The following is a 25,846-nucleotide window of genomic DNA, read 5'->3' on the forward strand; positions in this document are numbered from 1 at the left end:
TATGGGTAACTGACAGGACTATGTGTAACTGACAGTACCACGTGTAACTGTCTGTCCTTTGTATAACTGACTGTACAAGGTTTTTCAGATTGTGATAATAGCCTTCTTATTATTTGTATTGTTTCCACAAGTATGCTAATTAGTATGCTAATAGTTAGGGACTGAATTTATGGTTAGGGACTGATTTAGTTTTACATGAGAAATTCTGTCATGTAAACCACAAAAAACATTCTGCATCTTCTTTTAACAAGATTGTCGAATTATTAAGCACATCATTAAAAATCATAGCTAAAACACAATTATATTTATATGATACAATAAACATCGTCAATGATGAATAGCCAGAGCCTGAGGTCTAAATATCATTTGTCAAGAACATCATTTTGATTTTGTTTTCCTCATACTGCTCCTGGCTTTGTGACCTTCCCTGCTATTGTCAAATTTCAGCAAATCTGGTCTGTTAATTCCAGGATATAAAAACAGAAATTGCTGGAGAAACTTAGCAGATTGTGGCCATCAGCGGAGAGAGGAGAGTTAATGTTTCAAGTCCGATATGATTCTTCTTCTAACCTCCATGGCTGTGGTATTGTCATTATTGTCAGTATTACATGTCAGGAAGAAAAGCCCAAGTCTTTTTCTCAGTAAATTGCTGAAATATCTATTTATCATAAATTGGTAAAGTCATGTTGAAGCTCATTCTTTCTGTGAATGGCAGAACTCAGTTCCTGCAAGAATTTTTCCTGTGCTGGTAAGGTTGAAACTGAGTTTGCAACTGAGTTTGACTTCAACTGTGCCACCAACATTGATGTGGTGTCCACTGGAGTGATATCTTGGTTAATTGACAACATTCCACTGACATCCTGCACTTCCTCATAGACAGGTTCATTGTTAGTGTTCTCATCCTTCTCATGCTGTTCAAACACGTCATGTTGCATCTTCATTGGCTGCAAAAAGGCAAAGCAATGTTGATATGCAAGTAGTAATCTCAAAAAGGCAGAAACTAAACCTTGCTTCAAGATATTGACATTGAGTAAAGGTTTAAACACTTTTCTTATCAGTTTAATTTGCTGTATAGAGGCATGCAATGTCCAAGATCATGTAAAGTGTAAAGTGATGAGAAATTTATCATGGATTGGGCTTGTGCAACTCTTCCCCATTATTAAGTCAGATGCCTACCTGCTATCACATATTACCAATCCATTCTACTCATTTACTGATGACAGTTATGACCCTGACTTCTTTATTCAGGGACAGGATTCAAGTACAGAATTCAAGAAGATGGACAGTGAAGTTCTTGAGCAGAATAAAATAAAAAGCAAGGAGAGTTTGGAGATTTTGGCAGATTTAAAAGTGAACAAATCCTAGGTCTGCATGAGTTATATCCCAGGCTGCTGTGGGAGGTGAGGGAGGAAGTTAAAGATCCAAATTTTAAATTGTCTCTGGCTGCAAGGAAGGTACTGGAATACTGGAGGACAGCTAACGTCATTCCACTTTACAAAAAGGGTGATAAAGATAGACCAGTGAATTACAAACCATTGAGTCTCATATCAGTGGTAGGGGGACTATTGGAGAAAGTCATGAATGAGGAAATTAATCTCCATTCAGAGAGGCAAGATTTGATCAGGGATAGTCAGAGGGAGGTCATGCCTAAAGAATTTAATGTAATATTTTGTCCAGGTGATAATGTGTTTGGATAAGGTAGAGAAGTTGATCAGTTTATATGGATTTCAGCAAGGCCTTTCACAAAGTCCCAGCTGGGATACTAGTAAAGAAGGTAAAAGCTCGTGGGATCTAGATACCTTGGTAAGTTAGGTATAACACTGGCTTATGGTGGTAGAAGTCTGTTTGCGTTATTGGAGCCTGGTGTGCAGCGCATACCACAGGAATCAGTGCTGAATCCTTTATTGTTTGTGATAGTCATAAATGATATCAATGCAAATAATACCATAAGAAATAGGAGGTGGAAAAGGCTATTTGACCCTTGAAGCCTACTCTACCCTTTGACATTCCTCATGTTCACAGGCCTACCCTTTTTATGAAGAATATATCTATCTGAGCCTTAACTATATCCACAAGGACTCTGATCCCACAGCTCTCTGTGACAAGGAGTTTTAAAGACTGTCAATCCTCTGGAAGGGAAGAAAGTTCTCCTTGTTTCAGTCTTAAATTGGCATGTTTTTATTCTGAGCCTATGTCCTCTCTCCAAGGCTCTCCAATGAGGGGAATCATCCTCTCAAATTTTACCCTGTCAATCCTCTTAAGAAGTCAATGATATCACCCCTCTCTTCTAAACTCAAAGAACAAAGAAAATTTACAGCCCAGGAACAGGCCCTTCAGCCTGAGCTGATCCAAATCCACTGTCTAAACCAGTCACCCAAATCCTTAGCATCTGTATCCCTCTGTTCCCCACCTACTCATGCATCTGTCCAGATGCATCTTAAATGAATCTAGCAGTGAGTGGACTCCCAATCTGTTTAACCTTTCCTCATAAAACAATCCCTTCATACCATGGATCATCCTTGTGAACTTTCTCTGAACTGTCTCCAGTGAACTGATACCTTTTCTTAAGTAAAGAGACCAAAACCGACCCAGTATTCTTGATGTGATCTCACCAGCATCTTGTACAGTAGCAGTAAAACTTCCCTACTCTTATACTCCAACCCCTTGAAATAAGGGCCAACATTCCATTTGCCTTCCTGTACCTATGTGCTAGCTTTCTGTGTTTCATGCACAAGTCCCCCCAAGTCCCTTTGTGTTGAGTTTTGTGCAACTTTTCTCCAATTAAATAATAATCTGTTCTTTTATTCTCCCTTCCAAAATGAACAACTTCCCATTTTCCCATATTATACTCCATTTGCCAACTTTTTGCCCATTTATTTAACGTTTCAATACCTCTCTGTTTGTATCTCCCTCAAAACCTGCTTTTTCACCAAAAATTTGTGTCACAGGACTTGCTGAGGGAGAAATATTACTTTCCATGTTCTTTTTGAACCTTATTGAATATGTGTACCTCGGTATGAGACTGTCCCTGAAAGTGCCAGATTTCCACAGCACTGAGCTCGGCAAGATCTGGGTTGTCTACCCCACTTCATTTCCTTTTCCCCAGTGCTTCTCCATTTCATTCATCAATACTATGTATTTCAAAGCCATGTGATTAGACATCATCCTTATAATTTAAGGATGTGATTCAGAAGTTGGTAATATTGCCTGTGATACCTGTCCAATGGCCCAAATAAGTTTGGCGAATAAGAATAATAACATAAAGGCCTCAAGCAGCCTGGAATGTTGATCTTTTAAATAAAAAATGGTGAAACCACTTTCACAATATAATTTTCAAATTTTCATTGATGGTAGCACTTTTAACATCAACCAAAATAAATCAACAATTTCCACCAAGTAAAAGCACAAAGCCAAAATGCAACAAAGTGAATTTACTTCTATGATATTACCATAGAGCTGCTTGAACATGTTATTATAATCATGTAACCATGCTTAAAAGCCCCTGTGCAGATCTCAAATAAATTTTGCAGTTCCCTGCTGTCAGACAGTAGCACAGATATACTTACAAAAAACATTGATAGCGTTCTCCGAGCATGTAGACGTCGCTGGAAGGAAATGGTGACAAAGACAATAAGCAAAGCAAGAAGCACAATTATGCATAACAGAAACTCAACAAGAAGGTCATCAACATTCAGCTCGCACATAAGAGTAACTGGCAAACAAGACACATGACCACACAATTTTCTATATGCGTTCTTAGAAGAGTCCAAGGTTGGCTGACGTGCTTCCTTACCACATTTTTCAAGATAAGGGAGTTATGAATTTACGTAAAGGCTATTAAAAATCTGGAATTTCCAGCCTGATAGAGGCTACAAACATTTCAGCAACTGCAGCTTTTATGAAGCACTGGGAGATACATTTAAAGCAGATTTAATGAAAATATGTTAACACGGTGATAACGTTAGAGTCACATACTTAAGGTGAAAGAGCTAGAAAGGAGCGAGAGTTCTGAATCACATGTGAAGAATATGTGTAACTATAGGTTATGGAAAACATTCTTGCAGAAAGTTCCATGTAGCATAATGGTGTGTGATCACAATTTCTGGTAACATACTATCTATGAAGCCTTGGGCAGATCACTACCACAAAACCTTCTTTTTGGTATTAGTCTCTGTTGCTGATACTAAGGATGCCAACACTAAGTCTTCAGCAGAGGAGAGGCTTAATCCTGCTAAACAGCAAAGATTTAATGCACTGCACTTCATAGCCAGTTTTAGTACATCTGAGATGGATAATGGTCTCTTGTGAGTCATCAGACTCAACCAAAGAGTAAATACACATTACTATTAGCTACATGGACTTTGCATTAGAACTAATGGCACTGCAAACATTGTTTCCAAATGACCTAGAATTGGTTAGCTTCTCCCAGGAATAGATCATGTGCTTTAATTTTGCTAACTGACCCCCTGTAGGGGACCTTATCAAAAGCCTCTGAACACCATACATGCTAGACACATCAACTCCCTTTATCAATTTTATCAGTATTATTCCCAAAAAATTCTAACAAATTTGAGGAACATGATTTTCCATTTGCAAATCAATACTGACAAAGCTCAATCAGATTTTTATCCACTTCGTGACCCTCAAGTTAAATGAGATATTGTTTCTCTGGAATGAGAGAGCAGCCCTATGGCCCTAGGGCCACGTTACCTTTACCTTTTAGATGGATTCTAGCATTTTCCCAACTACTGATATAAGGTTGATGGGTCTATAGATCACAGATTTTTACCTTGTTTCTTGTTCCTTTCTTAAATTAGTCTGTTTACTGTCTTCCAATTTGCAGGAATCATTCCAAAATAATTGGAATTTTGGAAGATGATGACTAATGCATTCACTATCACTATAGTCACCCCCTTCAACACTCTGGCCAACTGATCATATCAACTGAAATATGTCAACTCCATCAACTTAATAATCAACAGGGCCTTTCATTCCGTGTGATTTCATCTGAGCTGTGATGTGGAATTGTAACCAATGTGTTTCATGCCTAAGGATACAACTGTAATCCAGCAACTTAATATTTCACCAAATTCTTCTTGGTGGGACAATTGAAAAATACCCATAGTACAATAGTTTTATATTCAATACATCAGTGTACCACAAAAAATTGTTTCTGACAACAGTCCATAATTCACCATTGCACCCATTCAGGGCATGAAAGAGGGAGGTATTTAACACATTACTCCCTGTCCTCACTACCCTCATTCTCAGGGTCTGCAGAATGCACTCCATGGTGAACTCCATGATATTTCAGTGCAAAGCTCCTTGGACAGTTATATGAAACTACTGTGCTACTCAACTAGGCAATGGTTCACCCTCACCATCAACTCTTACATTTCAAAAGCAGATCTGCACAGATTTTTCTCACACACTCTCAGCACCTAATCATCATACAAAAAGCTTTGTTTGAACAAAATTAGAAATGGGTATTGGAGCATGGTTATCAAGCATGAAAACAGTTATTTCAAATTGCATCAGAACATTGCATCTGATTTTGAGATCTCTTTACAAATGTATGGGATTGTGAAAAGATAGTCCAATGGTTTCATGGTCCAGATCATGTGGTAAACAGAGGTAAAATCCTAAATGAAACAGAGCACAAAATTGACACATCAGAATATACATTGTACACAAGCAATCGTTCACCATACAAAAGGATGACTCCAGTACTGAGAGTCTCACACAAGACAATAACCAGACATTTATAGCTTGTGATATGTAACCATCCACAATGAAATGTAGTATACCAGAGACTGAACTGAAGCTAAATGGCTGAGAAATTATATAATCCACAGACAGAATATTGCGAACAGTTCTGGTCACCACATTATTGGAAGGATGTGATTGCACTAGAGAGAATTTGGAGGAAATTCAACAGATGTTGCTTGGGATGAAAAGTCTCAGTTATGAGGAGAGACTGGACAAGCTGGGTTTGTTTTCTTGGAGTAGAGGAGGCTGAGAAAAAAGTTGATTAACGTATAAAAATTTATGAGAGGCTTAAATGCGGTAGATTGTGAAAATCTTTTCCCCATGGCAGATATGTCTAAGACCAGAGGGCATAAGTTTAAGCTGAGGAGTAAAAGATTGTCACTCAGGGAAAGGTAGAAATATTGAATGAGCTGCCTGAGACGGTAGTGGAGGCAGGTACTCTTGCAACATTTAAGAAGCATCTGATGAGCACTTAAAATGCCAGGGAACAGTAAGCTAATGACCAAGTGCAGGTAAATAAGATTAGTGTGGTTTGATTTTTGTCAGTTGGCACAAACATGGCAAGCAAAAGAGCCTGGTTTCTATGCTGTATGAGTCTCTAAATAGCAACCCTGAATTGATGCAACTTGCTCTCTATCACTCAAACACTTTATTGTGTGGCTAAACAAATGGAATGAAGAGTGATATCAGTAATATCATCATAATTCAATAAATATGGATTCAAGAAATATTGACTTTTGAATTCAAAGTAGGCAAGGAAGTGACACCAACCATTTCAGGTTGGCAGCCTGTTTTACACATTGAATAACCAGCTTCTTTAATAACTTCAACATTAAAGAAAATATCAGAAATATGTTAAACAGGAAGCTAAAGTGCTTATGTTCATTTTCAGTCATGTCCAGGATGAATTTATACAAAACTCAATGAAAACAGGCAGCTGCTCTGCTATTGTTGCAGCACCCCTCTGATCAGTGCCCAACTGCTGCGTTCAATAAGGTCACTGGATAAGGAGCATCCTTAACTTCCTTTAGTGATACAGGTGGCCAGATAATGTGCATTGGTCATGAACTCCCTGCAGCCTATGTAATGTGCAACCGAAAACCATCGACAATACAGAATCAAGTTTTACCAGTGTTTGGTTTGCTGACAACATCATGGCATTGCTGTCATCCCCATGAATTGGAATGAGTGGCATGGTTCCAAATTTCTGCTTGGATACATCAGATGATGAATGACGCCTCAGAATTGCAGGCCGTAGATCATCGTGCTGATAGAAAGGAAAGATTACATTACACTCATGATTACAGTTCAGAAGAATTTATTTGGCTGTAAGGTGCTTTGAGGTGCTATATAAATACAAGTTATTTTATTTATTTTTATCATCTGAAACGTGAATCCATTGCTTCAAGTGTTCTTTTTCACAACCTGAAAAAACAATAGGCTCTACTTTGAAGCATATATTTGCAAAATTCCAATAACTGGAACTGCTTTTATAGGATTCCACAAGAAATCTCAAAATGCACAAATATAGATAAGAATGCACACTCAAGAAAGAACTATTTTAAAAATAAATAACCTGTTCATCCCATTAAGTCCACTCCTTCTATATCTAACCAAACATAAATCACAAGTGATCTTCTTTATTCTTGAGGAAATGTTGACAGTTTATTGCACTGATAACAAATTTTAGTAGCAAATCTCAGAACAATAATCTGTCAAATAGGGAAAGTAGAGGCAGGAAGGTGAGATCATTGGACAAGTAAACAAGAGCCCCATACAATCATAAGAAAATGAACAGACTGAGAGAGAGAGAAAGAGAGAGAAACCAACCAACCCACACTGCTAACTGACACAGCAGTGAACCTGCACAATTACTGCCTTTGCTGTTTGAATTCATGTATCGCTGGACATCGGAGTGTGTATAGGAAATCTTAGCAAACAGTGGAATTCACAACTGATCTTGGAGTAACCTGTGTGAGAGAGGTCACAGCACAGAAACAGATAAGTGAACATTTTTAAGTATAACCTTGCTGTAGATCTACAGTAGTGAGTAGAGTGGGTTATTTCATCATTCGATGTTTTATTGAGATATGTGTCTTGATTAAACTTAAAAATATAAGCCATAAGTATTAAGTTAGCCTTGAGCATTGTTTTATCGAGGAATAAGACAGTGCTTATTTCTGGGTCTGTAGATTGGAAGAAACAAGAATGGCACGGAGTAGAATGATATGCTCTTCTTGTCGGATGTGGGAGTTTCGGGAGAATTTACGTGTTACTGAGGATTATATCTGCGATAAATGTTGTTGGGTTGCAAGTCCTATCAGATCAAATGAATCAGTTGGAGAAACAGTTAGGAACAATGATGAATTTATAAGAGCACGGGGGTGTGATGGATGGCATTTATAGGAAGGGAGAAAAGCCACAGATACTGTAACATAGATGGGTTAATTCTAGGAAAGGTAAGAGAGGTAGGTAGGTAGTGCAGGAGCCTTCTGTGGCTATGCCCCATTTCAAACAAGTATGCTGTTTTGGAAAATGTAGGGGGTCATGGATTCTCAGGAGAATGTATCAAGAGCAGCCAAGTTTCTAGTGTCAAGACTGACTCTAATGCAATGAGGGGTACATCGGGTTCCAAGAGATCAATTGTGTTGGGGACACCCTAGTCTGAGGCACAGACTGATGTTTCTGTGGCCAGCAGTGGAAAATCAGAACAGTGTATTGCCTCCCTAGTGCCAGGATCAAGGATGTCTCAGAGAGGGTGCAGATTGTTTTCAAGGGGGAGAGGGCCCAGCAGGAAGTCATTGTACATATTGTACACAATCACCTGATGAAGGAATGTCGCTCCGAAAGCTAGTGTGCTTCCAATTAAACCTGTTGGACTATAACCTGGTGTTGTGTGATTTTTAACATTGTACACATTGGAATCAATGACATAGAAAGGGAAAAGGATGAGATTCTGAAGGGAAAATACAGAAAGTTAGGCAGGAATTTATAAAGGAGGTCCTCGAGAGTAGTAATATCTGGATTACTCCCAGTGCTATGAGCTAGTGAGGGTTGGAATAGGAGGATAGAGCAGATGAATGCATGGCTGAGGAGCTGGTGTATGGGAGAAGGATTCGCATTTTTGGATCATTGGAATCTCTTCTGGGGTAGAAGTGACCTGTACAAGAAGGACAGATTGCACCACAATTGGAAAGGGACTAATATACTGGCAGGGAGATTTGCTAGAGCTGCTTGGGAGGATTTAAACTAGTAAGGGGGCTGGTGTTGGGGGAGGGTGGGACCCAGGGAGATACTGAGATAAGAGATCAAGCTGAGACTGGTACAGTTGAAAAGAGAGTCAAACAGTCTGGACAGGTAGGGACAATGCAGAGAACAAGGTAGGACTGATAAATGAAACTGCATTTAGTTCAATGCAAGAGGCCTAAAAGGGAAGGCAGATGAACTCAGGGCATGGTTAGAAACATGGGACCGGGGTATCATAGCAATTAGAAAAAAATTGCTCAGGGATGGATAGGACTGGCAGCTTAATGTTCCAGGATACAAATGGTACAGGAAGGACAGAAAGGGAGGCAAGTGAGGAGGGTGAGTGGAGTTTTTGATAAGGGATAGCGTTACAGCTGTACTGAGGGAGGATATTCTTGGGAATACATCCAGGGAAATATTTGGGTTTAACTGAGAAATAAGAAAAGGATGATTACTTTATTGGGATTGTATTATAAACCCTCTAATAGTTAGCGGGAAACTGAGAAACAAATTTGTAAGGATATTTCAGTTATCTGTAAGAATAATAGGGAGGTTATGGTTGGGGATTTTAACTTTCGAAACATAGTCTGGGACTGCCATAGTGTTAAGGGTTTAGATGGAGAGGAATTTGTCAAGTGTGTACAAGAAAATTTTCTGATTCAGTATGTGGAGGCACCTATGAGAGAAGGAGCAAAAGTTAATACTCTTGGGGAAATAAGGCAGGGCAGGTGACTGAGGTGTCAGTGGGGGAGCACTTTGGGGCCATCGACTATAATTCTCTTAGTTTAAAGTAGTGATGGAAAGGGATAGACAGGATCTAAAAGTTGAAGTTCTAAATTGGAGGAAGGCTAATTTTGACAGTATCAGGTAAGAACTTTCAATAGGAGAAAGTGAGGACTGCAGATGCTGGAGATCAGAGCTTAAAAATGTGTTGCTGGAAAAGTGCAGCAGGTCAGGCAGCATCAAAGGAGAAGGAGAATCGACGTTTCTGGCATAAGCCTGATTCCTGAAGAAGGGCTTATGCCCGAAACATCGATTCTCCTTCTCCTTTGATGCTGCCTGACCTGCTGCGCTTTTCCAGGAACACATTTTTAAGAACTTTCAAAAGCTGATTGTGGGCAGATGTTCGTAGGTAAAGAGATGGCTGGAAAATGGGAAGCCTTCAGAAATGAGATAACTAGAGTCCAGAGACAGTATATTCTTGTTAGAGTGAGAGGAAAGACTAGTGGGTATAGGGAATGCTGGATGATGAGAGAAATTGAGGGTTTGGTTAAGAAAAAGAAGGAAGCATATGTCAGGTATAGACAGGAGAGATCGAATGAATCCTTAGAAGAGTATTAAGGCAGTAGGAGTATACAGGGGATGGGGTGGGACCACTTGCCACAGCAGATTCGCCGCCGCCGATTAGCCACCACCCTTTGACCACTGAAGACGATTCGCCATCGCAAATACCGCAAATAGAAGTATATAGAATACTGGATGAACCCCATCAAGTCTTTTTGCGAAAATACAATATACCTGAGAGAATAAAATTGGAGCTATGTTGAACATACCATCCACAAACCACATCGGTTCTGCTAAATGATGTATCCAAGGTTCCCTACCAAATATGATTATACGATTACTTCCTTGACCATCCAATATTGTATATACTTTTATCAAATAAGCAGCGTTCAATGTATGTATGCATGTTTGAAATGGTGAAGTCCTTGGTACCTAATCTCAGGCCACAGTATATCCATTGTGACTTTGAGAGAATGTTTTCCTGAAATTAGAATTAGGGGCTGTTTCTTTCATTTGGCACAAAGTATGCATAGTCATAATGCTGCAGTTGGAGCAACTCATCAATACAACACCAATCCTGATTATGCTTTAAAAGCAAAAATGATAATCGCTTTGGCTTTTATCTTTATATATAAATAGTGCATAACTATCAAATGAACTAAAAATTTCATTGTTTAATATTAATGTGAGATTTTACTGCCACTATAAAGATTTTTACAATTATATTTCCTTTTTCTGGTGAAACTTTGTAACTCATTTTTATATATAAACGAATAAAATTATATTTATTTTACCTCTTTTTTTAATCAATATGCAGTATGTAGTTGTATAAATAAAGGGGACTGAGAAGTATTAAAGAACAGGTGGGAGGGAAAACAATCAGTACATATATATAATTCCGGTGGCGAATAGTCTCCAGAGGTCAAACGACCCCAGTGGAGAAACGCTGGTGGCAAACTGGCAGTGACTAATCATTTGCGGTGAATCTGCCGTGGCGAATACTCACCAACCCACAGGGGAACCTTGATTATCTGAACGAGATGGGCGGGCATTATTTCATTCGGACAATCGATTACTCGGTTAATTGATTAAATGCCTTTCCTCTGGGGCTCAGAGTTTTAAAAGTCTGCTCCCCGTTCAGGAGACTGCAGCAGCACAGAGCGCGAGCCCTCGCACCCAACTCCACCCCCAGCCATCACCGTCCACCCGACCCCAACACTGCCCCCCGACCCCAACCCTGTCCAACACTGCACCCCTGCCCGCAACCCCGTCCAACACCGCCCCTGACCCCAACCCCATCCAACACCGCCCACCCGAACCCAACACTGCCCACCTGACCCCAACTCCGCCTCCCACCCCAAACCCCGTCCAACACCGCCCCGACCCCAACACCGCCCCCCCGCCCCTGACCCCATCCAACACCGCCCCTGACCCCAAGCCTGTCCAATACCACCCCCAACCCCAACACCAGCCCCTACCCGCAACCCTGTCCAACACTGCACTCCCACCCGCAACCCCATCCAACACTGCCCCCACCCACAACCCCGTCCAACACCGCCCCTGACCCCAACACTGATCCCTCCCCACCCAACAGCGCCCCTCCCGACCCCAAACCCGTTCAAATCTCCCCCGACGTGCAGACTCCGAATGCTCCCACCCCCTCTCTGGGGCAGCCGGATTGGACACCAACAATAAGACTGTTGTTGCTGCTGCAGCTGCCTTTGTGGGGTAAGTCTCCAAATAGCACACACACACACACAACTTTTTGACAGGTTCCACATTTGCCCTGTACAGGACAATGTTGGAGAGATTATTCGGGGAAGGTGGGGTTTAGGGTACACCCCTCTGTAAAACACCAGGGAAAGTGGGGGAAGAGAGAGAGCGGGACGTCAGTAATTTGGAGACGGTGCCTGTTATTCACTGTAGACAAAAGACACGATCACTGCTGGAAACATGCCTTAGATACAATGTTTCTATTGGGATCTCAAGATCTCCTTCGAAAAATCTGATTTTTTGATAATTGGCATTCGGATAATTGAGGTTCCTCTGTACTTCAGAGGGAAATCAGGAGGGCAAAAAGGGGACATGAGATATCTTTGGCAAATAGGGTTAAGGAGAATCCAAAGGGTTTTTACAAATACATTAAGGACAAAAGGGTAACTAGGGAGAGAAAATAGAGCTCTCAAAGATTAGTAAGGTGGCCTTTGTGTGGAGCCACAGGAGATGGGGAGATACTAAATGAGTATTTTGCATCAGTGTTTACTCTGGAGAAGGACATGGAAAAAATAGAATGTAGGAAATAGATGGTGACATCTTGAAAAATGTCCGTATTACAGAGGAAGAAGTGCTGGATGTCTTGAAAAGCATAAAAATTTATAAATCTCTAAGACCTGATCAGGTGTACCCTAGAACTCTGTGGAAGCTCGGGAAGTGATTGCTGCGCCTCTTGCTGAGATATCGAGAGTCACAGGTGAGGTTTTAGAAGACTGGACGTTGGTAACATAGTGCCAGTATTTAAGGCAGGTGGCAATGACAAGCCAGGGAACTATAGACCGGTGCGCCTGACGTCAGTGGTGGGCAAGTTGTTGGAGACAGTCCTGAGGGACTGTATACCATTTATTTGTAAAGGCAAAGACTGATTAGGGGTAGGCTTTGTGCACGGGAAATCATGTCTCTCGAACTTGATTGAGTTTTTTGAAGAAGTAACAAAGAGGATTGATGAGGGCAGAGCAATAGACGTGATCTATATGGTCTTCAGTAAGGCATTCAATAAGGTTCCCCATGGGAGACTGATTAGCAAGGTTAGATCACATGGAATATAGGGACAACTAGCCATTTGAATACAGAACTGGCTCGAAGGTAAAAGGCAGAAGGTGGTGGTGGAGAGTTGTTTTTAGACTGGGTGGAGTACCAGTGAAGTGCCACAAGGATGGGTGCTGGGTCCACTACTTTTTGACATTTATACAAATGATTTAGATGTGAGCATATGAGGTATAGTTAGTAAGATTGCAGATGACACCAAAATTGGACGTGTTTTGGGCAGCGAAGTAGGTTACCTCAGATCACAACAGGATCTTGATCAGATGGGTCAATGGGCTGAGCAGTGGCGGATGGAGTTTAATTTAGATAAATGCGAGGTGCTGCATTTTGGGAAAGCAAATCTCAGCAGGGCTTATACACTTAATGGTAAGATCCTCGGATGTGTTGCTGAACAAGGATATCTTGAAATGCAGGTTCATTGTTCCTTTAAAGTAGAGTTGCAGGTAGATAGGATAGTGAAGAAGGCATTTGGTATGCTTTCCTTTATTGGTCAGAATATTGAGTATAGGAGTTGGGAGGTCACGTTGCAACTGTACAGGACATTGGTTAGGCCACTTTTGGAATATTGCATACAATTCTGGTCTCCTTCCTATTGAAATGATGTTGCGAAACTTGAAAGGGTCCAGAAAAGATTTACAAGAATGTCACCAAGGTTGGAGGATTTGATCTATAAGAAGAGACTGAAATGGCTGGGGCTGTATTTTCCTGGAGCATTGGAGGCTGAGGGGTGACCTTATAGATGTTTATGGAATCATGAGGGGCATGGATAGGATAAATAGACAATGTCTTTTCCCTGGGGTGGGGGAGTCCAGAACTAGAGGCCATAGGTTAAGGGTGAAAGGGTAAAGATATAAAAGAGACCTAGGGGGCAACTTTTTCATGCAGAGAGTGGTACGTGCATGGAATGAGCTGCCAGAGGAAGTGGTGGAGGCTGGTACGATTGCAACATTTAGAAGGGTATATGAATAGGAAGGGTTTGGAGAGATAACGGGCTGGGTGCTGGCTAGTGGAATGAGGTTAGGTTAGGATATCTGGTCGGCATGGATGAGTTGGACTGAAGGATCTGATTCTGTGCTGTACATCTATATGACTCTGTAGTTGATGGTGAAATTTTAATACAATATTATCTGGAAATGAAAGGTAATCTAATGGAGCCAACGTAACTTATGTCATTTAAAAAAAAACCTACTTCACAAAAAGCCTTTTGGGAAAGCATTTATCACTGTTATCTGGTCTAGCCTCCAAGAAACACCAGACACACAGCAATTTGGTTGCTGCTGAATTGCCTTTTGGTATAGCTAACTCAGTGATTTGTATCAAAAATCATGACAAAGTCTTAAGTAGGGAACAGATCTGGACAGACCACATGACATCAACTTACCAGAAATGTATCAGAAATGATAAGAGCAAACACAGCCTTGTAGACCTTACAAAGTCCTCTTGACCAACACCTTGGGGATCATGCCAAAATTGGGAGAACTGTCACACAGACTAGTCAAGCAACCATCGGAGATGAGAATCCTCAAGGATTCTTACCTTATGATGTCCCTGACACCACCATCACCATCTCTGGGTATGTCCCATTGGCAGGACAGACCCAGAATAAACATGCTAACACAGTGGTATATAGTTGGGAGTGAGTTGCCTTGGGAGTTAACATAGAACATAGAACATAGAACAATACAGCACAGAACAGGCCCTTCGGCCCACGATGTTGTGCCGAACTTCTATCCTAGATTAAGCACCCATCCATGTACCTATCCAAATGCCGCTTAAAGGTCGCCAATGAATCTGACTCTACCACTCCCACGGGCAGCGCATTCCATGCCCCCACCACTCTCTGGGTGAAGAACCCACCCCTGACATCTCCCCTATACCTTCCACCCTTCACCTTAAATTTATGTCCCCTTGTAACACTCTGTTGTACCCGTGGAAAAAGTTTCTGACTGTCTACTCTATCTATTCCTCTGATCATCTTATAAACATCAACTCCAAACAGCATCAGATCAAGCAGGTGCAAGAAAACCTTCTGCTGATTACACATCCTGTCCTCCTTCAGCTGATGAATCAGTACTCATCCATGTTGAGCAACACTTGCAGGAAGAACTGAGGGTGGCAAGAGTACAGAATGTACTCTGGGTAAGGATTTCAATGTCCATCATCAAGATTGGTTCAGCAGCAGCACTATTGATTGAGGTGGTCAGGTCCTAAAGGACATTGCTTTGAGACTAGGTTTTGTGGTGATGGAACCGACAAGAGGGAAAAATACATTTGATCTTGTTCTTATCAATATACCTGTCACAGATGCATCTGTCCAGGAAACTGTCAACAACAGTGACCCTTCCACATGCCTGTGGAGACAAAGTCTCATGTTCACCTTCAGGAAACACTCCACCATGTTATCTGACTCTGCTGAGTAACCCACATGCTTACAGTGCTTGAGTTCCGACTATCAGAACAAATCTTCTTCACCCAGAACAAGGAATGAGAGGAGGACAAAGGAAGCATTTTGAAGATTCTCTGAAGGCTTCTCTTATGAAATGCAATATAGATGTTAACATATCGGAGATCTTCATTCAAAAGAAACTGGCTTGGAGGGAATTCTCACATGAGGAGACACGATTCTTCAAGAATACTCATCGGCAAGAGGAAGTATGCTGATGAGTTAGAGATCGTGGCATATATTGGTACGAATGATATGGGCAAAGTAAAGAATGAGGTCTTGCATCAAAAATTCAGAAGGTAGGGAGGAGATTAAAAAGCAGGACCTCAATGGTTGTAATCTCTGGATTACTCCCGGTTCCAAATGCTCGTGAGTTTAGAAATATGCAAATAGATCAGATGAATGCATAGCTCAAGAGTTAGTACAAGATGTGGGGATTTCAGATTCCTGATCACTGGGACTGATTTTGGGGAAGGTGGGTCATTTACAAATGGGACAGTCTGCACCTGAAACACATTGCGACCAACATCCTAGCAGGTAGGTTTGCTAGTGCTGTTACGAGGAGTTTAAACTAGTCTGCCAGGGGAAGGGGACACATAATATCAATGGAACAGAGATTCATCAATCTGCAGCAAAGGATGTAGGTCACAATGCGTTCAGCTATGTTGAGTGCCAAGAAAGAAAGAACAAAGACAACAAAGAACAAAGAAAATTTACAGCCCAGGAACAGGCCCTTCGGCCCTCCAAGCCTGAGCCGATCCAAATGTACTGTCTAAACCTGTCAGTCAATTTATAAGCATCTGTATCCCTCTGCTCCCCAGCTACTCATGCATCTGTCCAGACGCATCCTAAATGAATCTACCGTGCCTACCTCTACCATCTCTGCTGGCAACGCGTTCCAGACACCCACCACCCTCTGTGTGAAGTACTTGCCACGTGTATCCCCCTTAAACTTTCCACCTCTCATCTTGAAAGCGTGACATCTCATTATTGAATCCTTCACCCTGTGAAAAAGCTTGTCTCTATCCATCCTGTCTATGCCTTTCATGATCTTGTAAACCTCAATTAGGTCTCCCCTCAATCTCCTTTTCTCTAATGAAAACAAATCTAACTTACTCAACCTCTCTTCATAGCTAGTACCTTTCATATCAGGCAACATCCTCGAAAAACTTCTCTGCCCCCCCTTCAGGGTCCTGATGAAGGGCTTTTGCCCAAAACATCAATTTTCCTGCTCCTCGGATGCTGCCTGACCTCGTGTTTTTCCAGCACCACACTCTCAACTCTAATCTCCAGCATTTGCAGTACTCACTTTTGCCCTGTCAAGAGAGAAAGGCAAGGCTGTATGGTTTTAATGCTAGGGGGTAATAGGTAAGACTGATGAGTTAAAGGCTTGGATTGACACATAGAAGTATGGTATTTGTGCAATCACAGAAATGTGGTTGGGAAAAAGGCTGAACTGGCAACTCAGAATTCTGGGGTATCACAGCAGGTCTGGCAGTATCTGTGGAGAGAAATCAGAGTTGACATTTGGGTCAAGTGACCATTCCTCAGAACTGGACGATAATTTTAGAGTTGTGCAGAGTATTAGTTCGGTCATAACTGGAGTACTGTGTGCAGTTCTGGTTGCCTCACTATGGGAAAGATGTTCATCAGAATGTTGCCTGGGATAGAGAAATTGAGCTATGAGGAAAGATTGGATACATTTGGATCATTTTCTTTCGGGCAGAGGAAACTGAGAGCAGACTTGATTGAGGTGCACAAGATTATGAGGGGTATTTACAGGGTGAATAGAGAGCAGCTGTTCCCCTTTCTTGAGGGGTCAATCATGAGAGGGTGTAGTTTTAGGGTAAGGGGCAGGAGATTCAGAGAGGATTTTGGGAAGAACTTTTTCAGTCAGTGAATGGTGGGAATTTGGAATACAGTGCCTCAAAAGGCAGTGGAGGCTGGAAACCTTATAACCTTTAAAATATATTTGGATGAACACTTCAAATATTATAACATTCAAAGTTATGGGATAAGTGCAGGATATTGGGATTAGTGCACTCCTTGCAGTATTTATAGTGGTGCAGATACAATGGGCCAAGGGCCTTTTCTGCACTGTATTAATCTATGTATCTATGAAAAGAAAGTGGAGAAAGCAATGCCAATGGTCTCAAGGCTAAATGTGTAGCTGGAGATGTGAATACAAGATTGTGCTCATCAGTCACAAGAGGATCCACAAAAACCATAACCAGGACATGGAATTTTCTTGGTGGACAATTATATTCATTAGTGAGTAATTGCCAATGATATTCTATGGGAAGACTTTGAATAGATCTAGTCATTCAATACTGGGCATTCATGAGGTGTAATTACCATCAGCAGAAGCAGAACTGTATACCAATACAATCTGCAATATCATGGTTTGGAATACCCCAATTCTACCATTACCATCAAAATAGGCAATCAACCCTCATTCAAAGAAGAAGGCAGGAGGGTAGAGGTATACCTAAAAGTGAAGTGTCAACCCAATTAAGCTACAAGACATGAATAAAGAAGCCAAACTCCTGAGGTGAAGAGACACTGACTGCTTTTGACATCAAGACAGCATTGATCCTAGTGTGGCATTAAAGAGCAGAGCAAAATTGGCATCAGTGATAATCAGGGATAACATTCCATTTGTTGGAGTCAAAGCTAGCAAACAGAAAAATATTTGTGGTTGTTCGAAGTCAATCATCTCCCTCCCAGAACATCACTCCAGGGATTCCTCAGGAGAGTGCTCGTGGTCTTCCATCTTTTGTTGCTTCTTAAGGCCAAAAGTGGGGATGTTTGCTAATAATTGCACATGTTCAACAGCACCATTTGCAATTCCTGAGAAACTAAAGCAATCTGTGCAAATGTGCAACAAGACATGGATAACATTTAAGGCATGGGGGTGTTCAGTGACAACTAACATTCACACTACACAAGTTAAGACAATGATAATTTCCAACAAGAGAGAACTTAATCATCATCCTTTGGTATTCAATGACATTACCATGGTTAAATACCCGACTATCAAAGTGCTGGTGATTACCATTGACCAGAAGAGGAATTGGACTGGCCATATCAACACTATGGCTACAAGATGAGGTCAGAGATTAGGAATCCTACAGTGAATACTTTACTTCCTGACCACTCAAAGCCTGTCTACTACCTACACAACACAAATTAGGAGCATATGGAATACTAGGAGAGAGCGAGGACTGCAGATGCTGGACAGTCAAAATTGATAAAGCATGGTGCTGGAAAAAGCACAGCAGGTCACACAGCTTCTGAGGATGAAGAGAGTCAACTTTTCAGGTATAACCATTCTTCATGTCTGAAGAAGGGTTATGCCCGAAACATTGACTCTCTTGCTCCTTGGATACTGCCTGACCTGCTGTGCTTTTTCCAGTCTATGATTTATCAACTGTGATAGAACACTCCCCACTTGCATGGATGAGTGCAGCTCCAAAAACGCCATAGAAGCACAACACTATTCAAAACAAGCAGCCTGTTTAATTGACACCACATCTACAAGCATCTACTCCCTCACGATTGACGTTCAGTAACACCTGTGTGTACCATCTTTCAGATGCACTGCAGAAATTCACAAAGACTCCTCCGATAGCACTTTCCAAACCCACGATCACCACCATCTCAAAACACAAAGACAGAAACTGCATAGGAGTATCATCATTTGCAAGATCCCCTACAACTTGGAAATATTCCATTGTTCCTTCAGTGTCACAGGGTTAAAAGTACTGGAATTCCCTCCTTAAAGGCATTCTGCATCTACTAAAAGCAAGAGGTTGAAGAAGACAGCTCACCACCTGCTTCTCATAAGCAAGTAGGGATGGGAAATAAATGCTGGCCCAGACAGTGATGCACACGTCCGATGAAATAATTAGAAAATGGACCAAATAAACAGGAAAATGATGGGACCAATGTTCCAAATCAATATTTATCAGAATCTGACCTCCTGTCTAAGAACACATTCAGAGTATATGATAGAAAAATGCAAACATTTCATCGACAATGTGATTTATTGACACTTAACATGGCTTGTTATATTAAAGGCACAATATCTCTTGTTGTTTGTTACCTGAGCTCTAAGGATACTGGCTGTCCAATCCCACATCTCCGACTGCCCTGAACAACACAAGAACCTGTAACAGAACAGCTACAAATCATCAGTGACAAGTAGTTTGAGTGAAGAAGAAATCATTGCTATATGAAACATCACCATTCTTGGAAGAAAGAAATTGGTTAGCTCTCGGATCCTCAGGTACAAAAGTACAGGAGTACAGCGAAAAGTGTATAAAGTTACTGCACAAGAAGCTATCTTAGGTACAAGTACCTAGCACAGAATCTTTAGAACAAGGTGGAAAGAAAGAACAAAGTCAAATACTGCAGTGTAAAACATATAAAATATGTTTTCTTAGTTTAATTAGAAAATAAGGAAATAAAGTCTTATCTGAGGAAGGATGTTCAGGTTAGAAAGTGAGTGCAGGAAAAGTGTACAAAATTGATTTCTGGGAGACAGGGCTGACAAATGAGGAGAGAATAAGTCAGTTAGGATTTCATTCACTGCAGTTTAGAAGAATGAGGGAGCAATCTCATAGAAACATTTAAAATTCTAACAGATTAGATACATTAGATACAAGAAAGATGTTCCCAATGGTGGGGGAGTCCAGAACCAGAGTTATATTTTAAGATTAAGGTAAACCTTTTAGGACTGAGAGGAGGAGGAATTTCTTCACCCAGGCAGCCTGTGGCATCACAGCCACAGAAAGTGGTTGAAAGCAAAACATTATGTGTTTTCAAGAAGGAGGTTTGTCTTCCTCTTGTGACTAAAGGGCTGAAGGGATATGGGAGGAGGGCGGGCTTAGGTATTTGAGCTCCATGATCAGTCATACTCATACGGAGGGGTTGAATGGCCTGCACTTGCTCCTAACTTTTCGGTTTCTATGTGCAAATGTCATTTGTCTGGTGCAGCTCAACATCAGGGTGGTCTTAGCTCTGAAACGTGTTGAATAGTTCCCAACTCATTCTGTGAAGTTCACGCCAGTGGGAATCTGGGCAATAGGATTTGTGATTGCATTGGAGAGGGTGCAGAAGCTGGAGGATAGCAAAGGTAACATCTTTGTTCATGAAGGCCAGCAAGAATAGTCTAGGTAATTACAGATCAGTTAGTCTGACATCAGTGGTGGGAAATTATTTTTGGTTATACAGAGTCAATGGGCCAAAGGGCTTCTTCTGTACTGGATTCTTCTTTGGTTCTGTGAAGGGGTGTAGTTCTGTGGTTGGGGTGAGCATTGATGCAATGACACTGTCTCACTTGACACCATTTTTCACATGTATTGGCCTGTAGTGAATTTACTGATGTGCAGCAGGTGGAGGATGGTGACAAATTTTTGTGAACAGCCAAATTTGAGGAAGCCTCATAAACCCTCCCAGTGTTGAAAGCCATGTACAGAGGACACTGCCATTCTCTGCACTTGTCTTGCTGTTAAAGTAATAGTCATTATGACTTTTGATGGATGGAATCCACATTGTGACTCCAGAAGGAGCTCTTTAGCCCATCGGTATAGGCGATTGAGGAGGACATTTGCAAATAACAGGAAGACCCCTCTGTTGACTCTGCAATTGGTCATATTTCCTTCCTTGATGCTGGTCATAATTATGACATGTCAGAGATTGGCTGGCATAAATATGACCATCATCAAGGAAGGAGATATGATCAATGGGGAATATGAGATCATTTATTTGTACCAAAATGGTCTCTCAGCTGTATTTCAGCAGATATATGTTTTGCACAAGCACCTTGCTAGTTCTTAGCTGTCACACAGCCTTGTCCACCCCATTGGGTTATGCTGAGATTCTGGTGGTTAGCACACTGTGGTCATATGTAGCCACATCAAGGACTGAATCTCGGCTGAGGTGAGCCTTGGTGTTATTTCCAATGAGCATTCACTGCCTTGATGTTCTTGATGAGTTCCACTCTGTTCTTGGCTGTCAGAGAGGGATAAACCAAACATGGCTAACCAAAGCAGTTTAGAGAAGTATTAAGTTGAAAGAAAAAGCATACAAGGAGGCAAAACTCAGTGAAAGTCCCGAAGATGGGATTATTCAAAATCCAGAAGGACAAGAAAAATAGTAAAGGCAGAAAAAGTAAACTACCAGGGCAAAGTTGTGAGGAATATAAAAATTGACAATAAGAGTAAAAACTATATATAAAAAAAGGGAATAAAGATCAAAATGAACAAAAGCCCATTAGAAAATTAATCTGGGAAACAGCTACTGGAAACAAAGAAATGTGCAGAGGAGTTAAACAGATATTTTACATCAGATTTTATGATGGTAAATACTTTGAACATCCTATTAATACTAAAAGGCATTTGGTTAGATTAGTTGACTGGACAGTTGGTTTGTGATACACAGTGACACCAATAGAATAGGTTTAATTCCAGCAGTGACTCAGGTTACCGTGAAGGAATCTCTTTTTTAACCTCTTCCATTGCCTGAGATGTGGTGACGCTCAGGTTAAACTGCCACCAGATATTTCTCTCTAATGGGAGAGCAGCCCTATGATCTGGTAAGACTACAGAGACTTTATCTTTAATACTGAAGATTACAGGAGACGAATTAAATACCATCATCATCACTATGGATGTAGCAATAGACAAACTCAAGGGGCTAAAGGCAGCTAAGTCCCCTGGCTCTGATGGCTTGTCGGCTCATTAACTATGTACACTGTTCGGCATTTTGGCGCTGGCTTTAGCTCAGCAGTTATTTCGATTTCACTCAAATCCCTCTAGTCACGTGTTTGCAGCTCGTCAACTACGGACACTGTCCAGCACACTAATGGCTTGCATCTGAAGAATCTTTAAAAAAAACTAGCTTTTGAGATAGTGGATGCATTGGTTGTAATTTCTCAAAAATCATTGGAGTCTAGAGAAGTACCAGAGGATTGTAAAATTGCCAATCTATTCCATAAGAGAGGGAGACCAATTAGTCCAACATCTATTGTTAGAAGAATGTTGGAAATAGTTAATTAGAAATTAATAGCAGAATATTTGGAAAATCATAATCTAATCAAGCAGAGTCAGCACAACTTCATGAAAAGGAAATCATGTCTGACTAATTTATTGGAGTTTTTCTGAGGAATTTTCAAACAGAGTTGATATAGGAGATCCCGTAGATGTGTTGAATTTGGACTTCCAGTAGTCGCTTGACATAAAAGGTTAAGTCATATGATAAAAGCCTTTTGGATGTAATATTTTGTGTGGATAGAGAATTGGCTCATGGGCAGGAAACAGGGAGTGGGATTCAGGGTTTCTTTTTCAAGTTGGTCCCTCATATCCAATGGTTTCCACCAGGTTCATTTGCTGGGACCACAACAGTTTACAATATATATTAATGACTTGGTAAAAGGGAGTGAGTGTATTGGAGCTAAATTTGCAGTTGACACAAAAATAGGTAGAAAGGCAAGTTGCAAGGGATGCGACAGTTAACAGAGGGATGTTGATAAATTAAGTTGGCAAAATTTGGCAAATTTAATACACTCATATAATGTGGAAAATGTAAAGTTGTTCATTTTGGAAGGGTGAACAAAAGAGTAGACTATTACTTAAATGGAGAAAAACTGCAGAAAACATTATATAAGGAAAGATATTATTTCATCGAAGGCATTTCACAGAAAGGTTCACTAGGATGGTCAAAGGAGATTAAAAGGTAATCTCATTGAAACATATAGGATTCTGAAAAGGCTTGATACTTTAAATGCTGAGAGGATATTTCCTCTCATGGGTAGATTCTAGAAACAGAGGACATAGACTCAGTCTAAAAGGTATTAATTTAAGAATGAGATGAGGATGAATTTCTTCTCTCAGTGGGTTGTAAGTCTTTGGAACTCTTTGTTACAGAGAGCTATACGGGCAGAATCCTCATGCACATTTAAGGCTGAGATTGTTAGGTTCTTCGTCAGTAAAGGAATCAAGGGTTAAGGGAATCAAGGGCAAGAAAGTTTTTTTATTTATCACTTATCAGACATGGGCATTGCTGGCTGGCCAAAATTTACTGCACACCCTTACCTCTTCTGGAACTAAATGGCTTGCTCGGCCATTTCAGAGGGCAGTTGAGAGTCAATTATATTGTTGTGGATCTGGAGTTATTTGCAGGCCAGACTAGGTGGGGATGGAAGATTTCCTTCCCAGAAGGACATTAGTGACCCAGTTGAGTTTTTCTGACAATCGACAATGGTTTCATAGTCATCGATAAATTCTTAATTCTGAATTTTTTCGTCCAGAATAGTTGTAAGAAATGTCAGATCAACTATGATTCAATTGAATGGTAGAGCAGACTTGATGGGCCCAACAGCCTACTCCTGTTCCTATTTCACATAGTCTTATGAAAGTAGATTGAAAGAAGATGAAATACCACAGCTTCAGGGGAGAATGAGACTGATTGCTCCAATATAACAAGATGCAGGTAGGTGCATGAGGAACAAAACTTGTTACTTACCACTGCTGCTTATCTGAGCATATAGTAAATCCCCACCTACAAAGGAAAGGGAAGTGGTCAGCTATTGAGAGAGTCAACAGTGCACAGAATCAAAACATTTCAATAAAAATAAAACAATACTTTTGCAGAGAATCACAAATATCAGATCTTGACAAACAAAAAACTCTTCCTTTAGATGAGTCTACAAAGTTAAAGGTGTGTTAACATTTCCAGAATAATCATTAGGATGTTACTTTTGTGAGTTAACTACCATACAGTGCTCTGACTATGTGGAGTGCAGATAAATCCGATTACACACAGAAGGCCATGCCGAAGTCTATGTGGTCTTGTTGGTTGCCTAGCCAGTACAATAAATGAACTAATAGTTGGAACAGTTTCTGCAGTGACTGTAAAGAGGTGAGCTAGGTGGACCTCATTGAATATGAGTTTCCTGATTGGGCCCTGGGTCAATCAATGAGCCTTAGCTGACAGGTATAAACAGGAGTGTCAGGGGTTCTACTCACTCCAGGAGCCAGCCCTGAGCTAGCTGGGTCAGTGTCATGTACTATATAAATAAAGGATGGCCCAGAGGAGAGGAACGTGTGTTAGCATATGAGTCACGGAGAGTCATCGAGCCCTACATCATGGAGAAAGGCCCCTTGGCCCAAACTGGTCCATGCTGACCAAAATGTCCATCCACGCTAACACCATTTCCCTGCACTTGGCCCATAACCTTTTAATGTACCCTCCTCCACTACTTCCACTGGCAGCTTATTCGACATGCGTACCACCCACTGTGTGAAAAAGGTTGTCCCTAACTCCCTTTTGTTCTTTCCCCTCTAGCCTTCAACTGATGCCTTCTCGACTTTGATTCTCCAATGCTGGGAAAAAGACTGAATGCATTCACCCTATCAATGCCTCTCATGATTTTATACACTTCTATAAGGTCCCTCCTCAGTATCCTATGCTCTAAAGAGAAAAGTCCGAGCTTATCCAACCTTTCCCTATATCTCACAACATTAAGTCCGGGCAATATCCTTGTAAATTTCTTCGGCACTCTTTACAGTTTAATAATTTCCTTCCTATAGCAAGGTGACCAAAACTGAATACAATATTCCAAGTGCGACCTCATCAACATCCTGTACAAGTCCAAATAACTTCCCACCTTCTATACTCAATGCATTGACTGATGAAGGCCAGTGTGCCAAAAGCCTTCTTCACTGCCCTATTTACCTGTGACTCTCCTTTTAGAGAACCATGCACCTGAATGCCAAGATCCCTCTGTTCCACTACACTCCTAAAGTCCTCACCCTTCACCATGAAACTCCTACTTTGATTTGACTTTCCAAAATGCAAGACCTCACACTTACCTATATTAAACTCTATTTGCCATTTCTTGACCCATTTCCCAGCTGATCTAGGTCCTGCTGCAATTTCTGATATTCTTCACTGTCCACAATACTGCCTATTTTAGTGTCATCAGCAAACTTATTAATCATGCCTTGTATATTCTCATCCAAATCATTGATATAGATAGCAATCTAGTCTGACAAGCATTCTTCCACTATTACCCTATGCTTTCTAACATCAAGTCAACTGTGTATCTAATTTGCCAGCTTTCCTGGATTCCATGGGATCTAATCTTCCTGAGCAGCCTATCATGTGGAACCTTATCAAAGGCCTTACTGAAATCCATTTAGACTACGTCTACTGTCCTGCCCTCATCAACCATCCTGGTCATTTCATCAAAGAAGTGTTTCCCGGACTTTGGCTAATGTC

The 25,846-nt window shown here is 41.0% G+C and overlaps 1 protein-coding gene across 6 annotated transcripts in view; it reads right to left on the reverse strand.

Annotated features, from left to right (window-relative positions):
- Positions 1-153: 153 nt before the first annotated feature.
- Positions 154-25,846, reverse strand: part of arap3 (ArfGAP with RhoGAP domain, ankyrin repeat and PH domain 3) — a 352,080-nt gene continuing 326,387 nt past the window's right edge. For 5 of the 6 annotated variants that reach the window (XM_072590229.1, XM_072590232.1, XM_072590234.1 and 2 more), the window contains 5 exons: positions 24,089-24,124; positions 19,668-19,731; positions 6,899-7,036; positions 3,567-3,605; positions 154-944 (listed from right to left, as the gene is read on the reverse strand). In XM_072590229.1, coding sequence (XP_072446330.1) covers positions 666-944; positions 3,567-3,605; positions 6,899-7,036; positions 19,668-19,731; positions 24,089-24,124 — 556 coding nt within the window. In that variant the 3' untranslated portion in view covers positions 154-665. The remainder of the gene's footprint in view (positions 945-3,566; positions 3,606-6,898; positions 7,037-19,667; positions 19,732-24,088; positions 24,125-25,846) is intronic. The other variant, XM_072590235.1, reaches the window with a different exon arrangement.

Source organism: Chiloscyllium punctatum, chromosome 20 (assembly GCF_047496795.1).
Source record: "Chiloscyllium punctatum isolate Juve2018m chromosome 20, sChiPun1.3, whole genome shotgun sequence".
NCBI classification, from domain to species: Eukaryota; Metazoa; Chordata; class Chondrichthyes; order Orectolobiformes; family Hemiscylliidae; genus Chiloscyllium; species Chiloscyllium punctatum.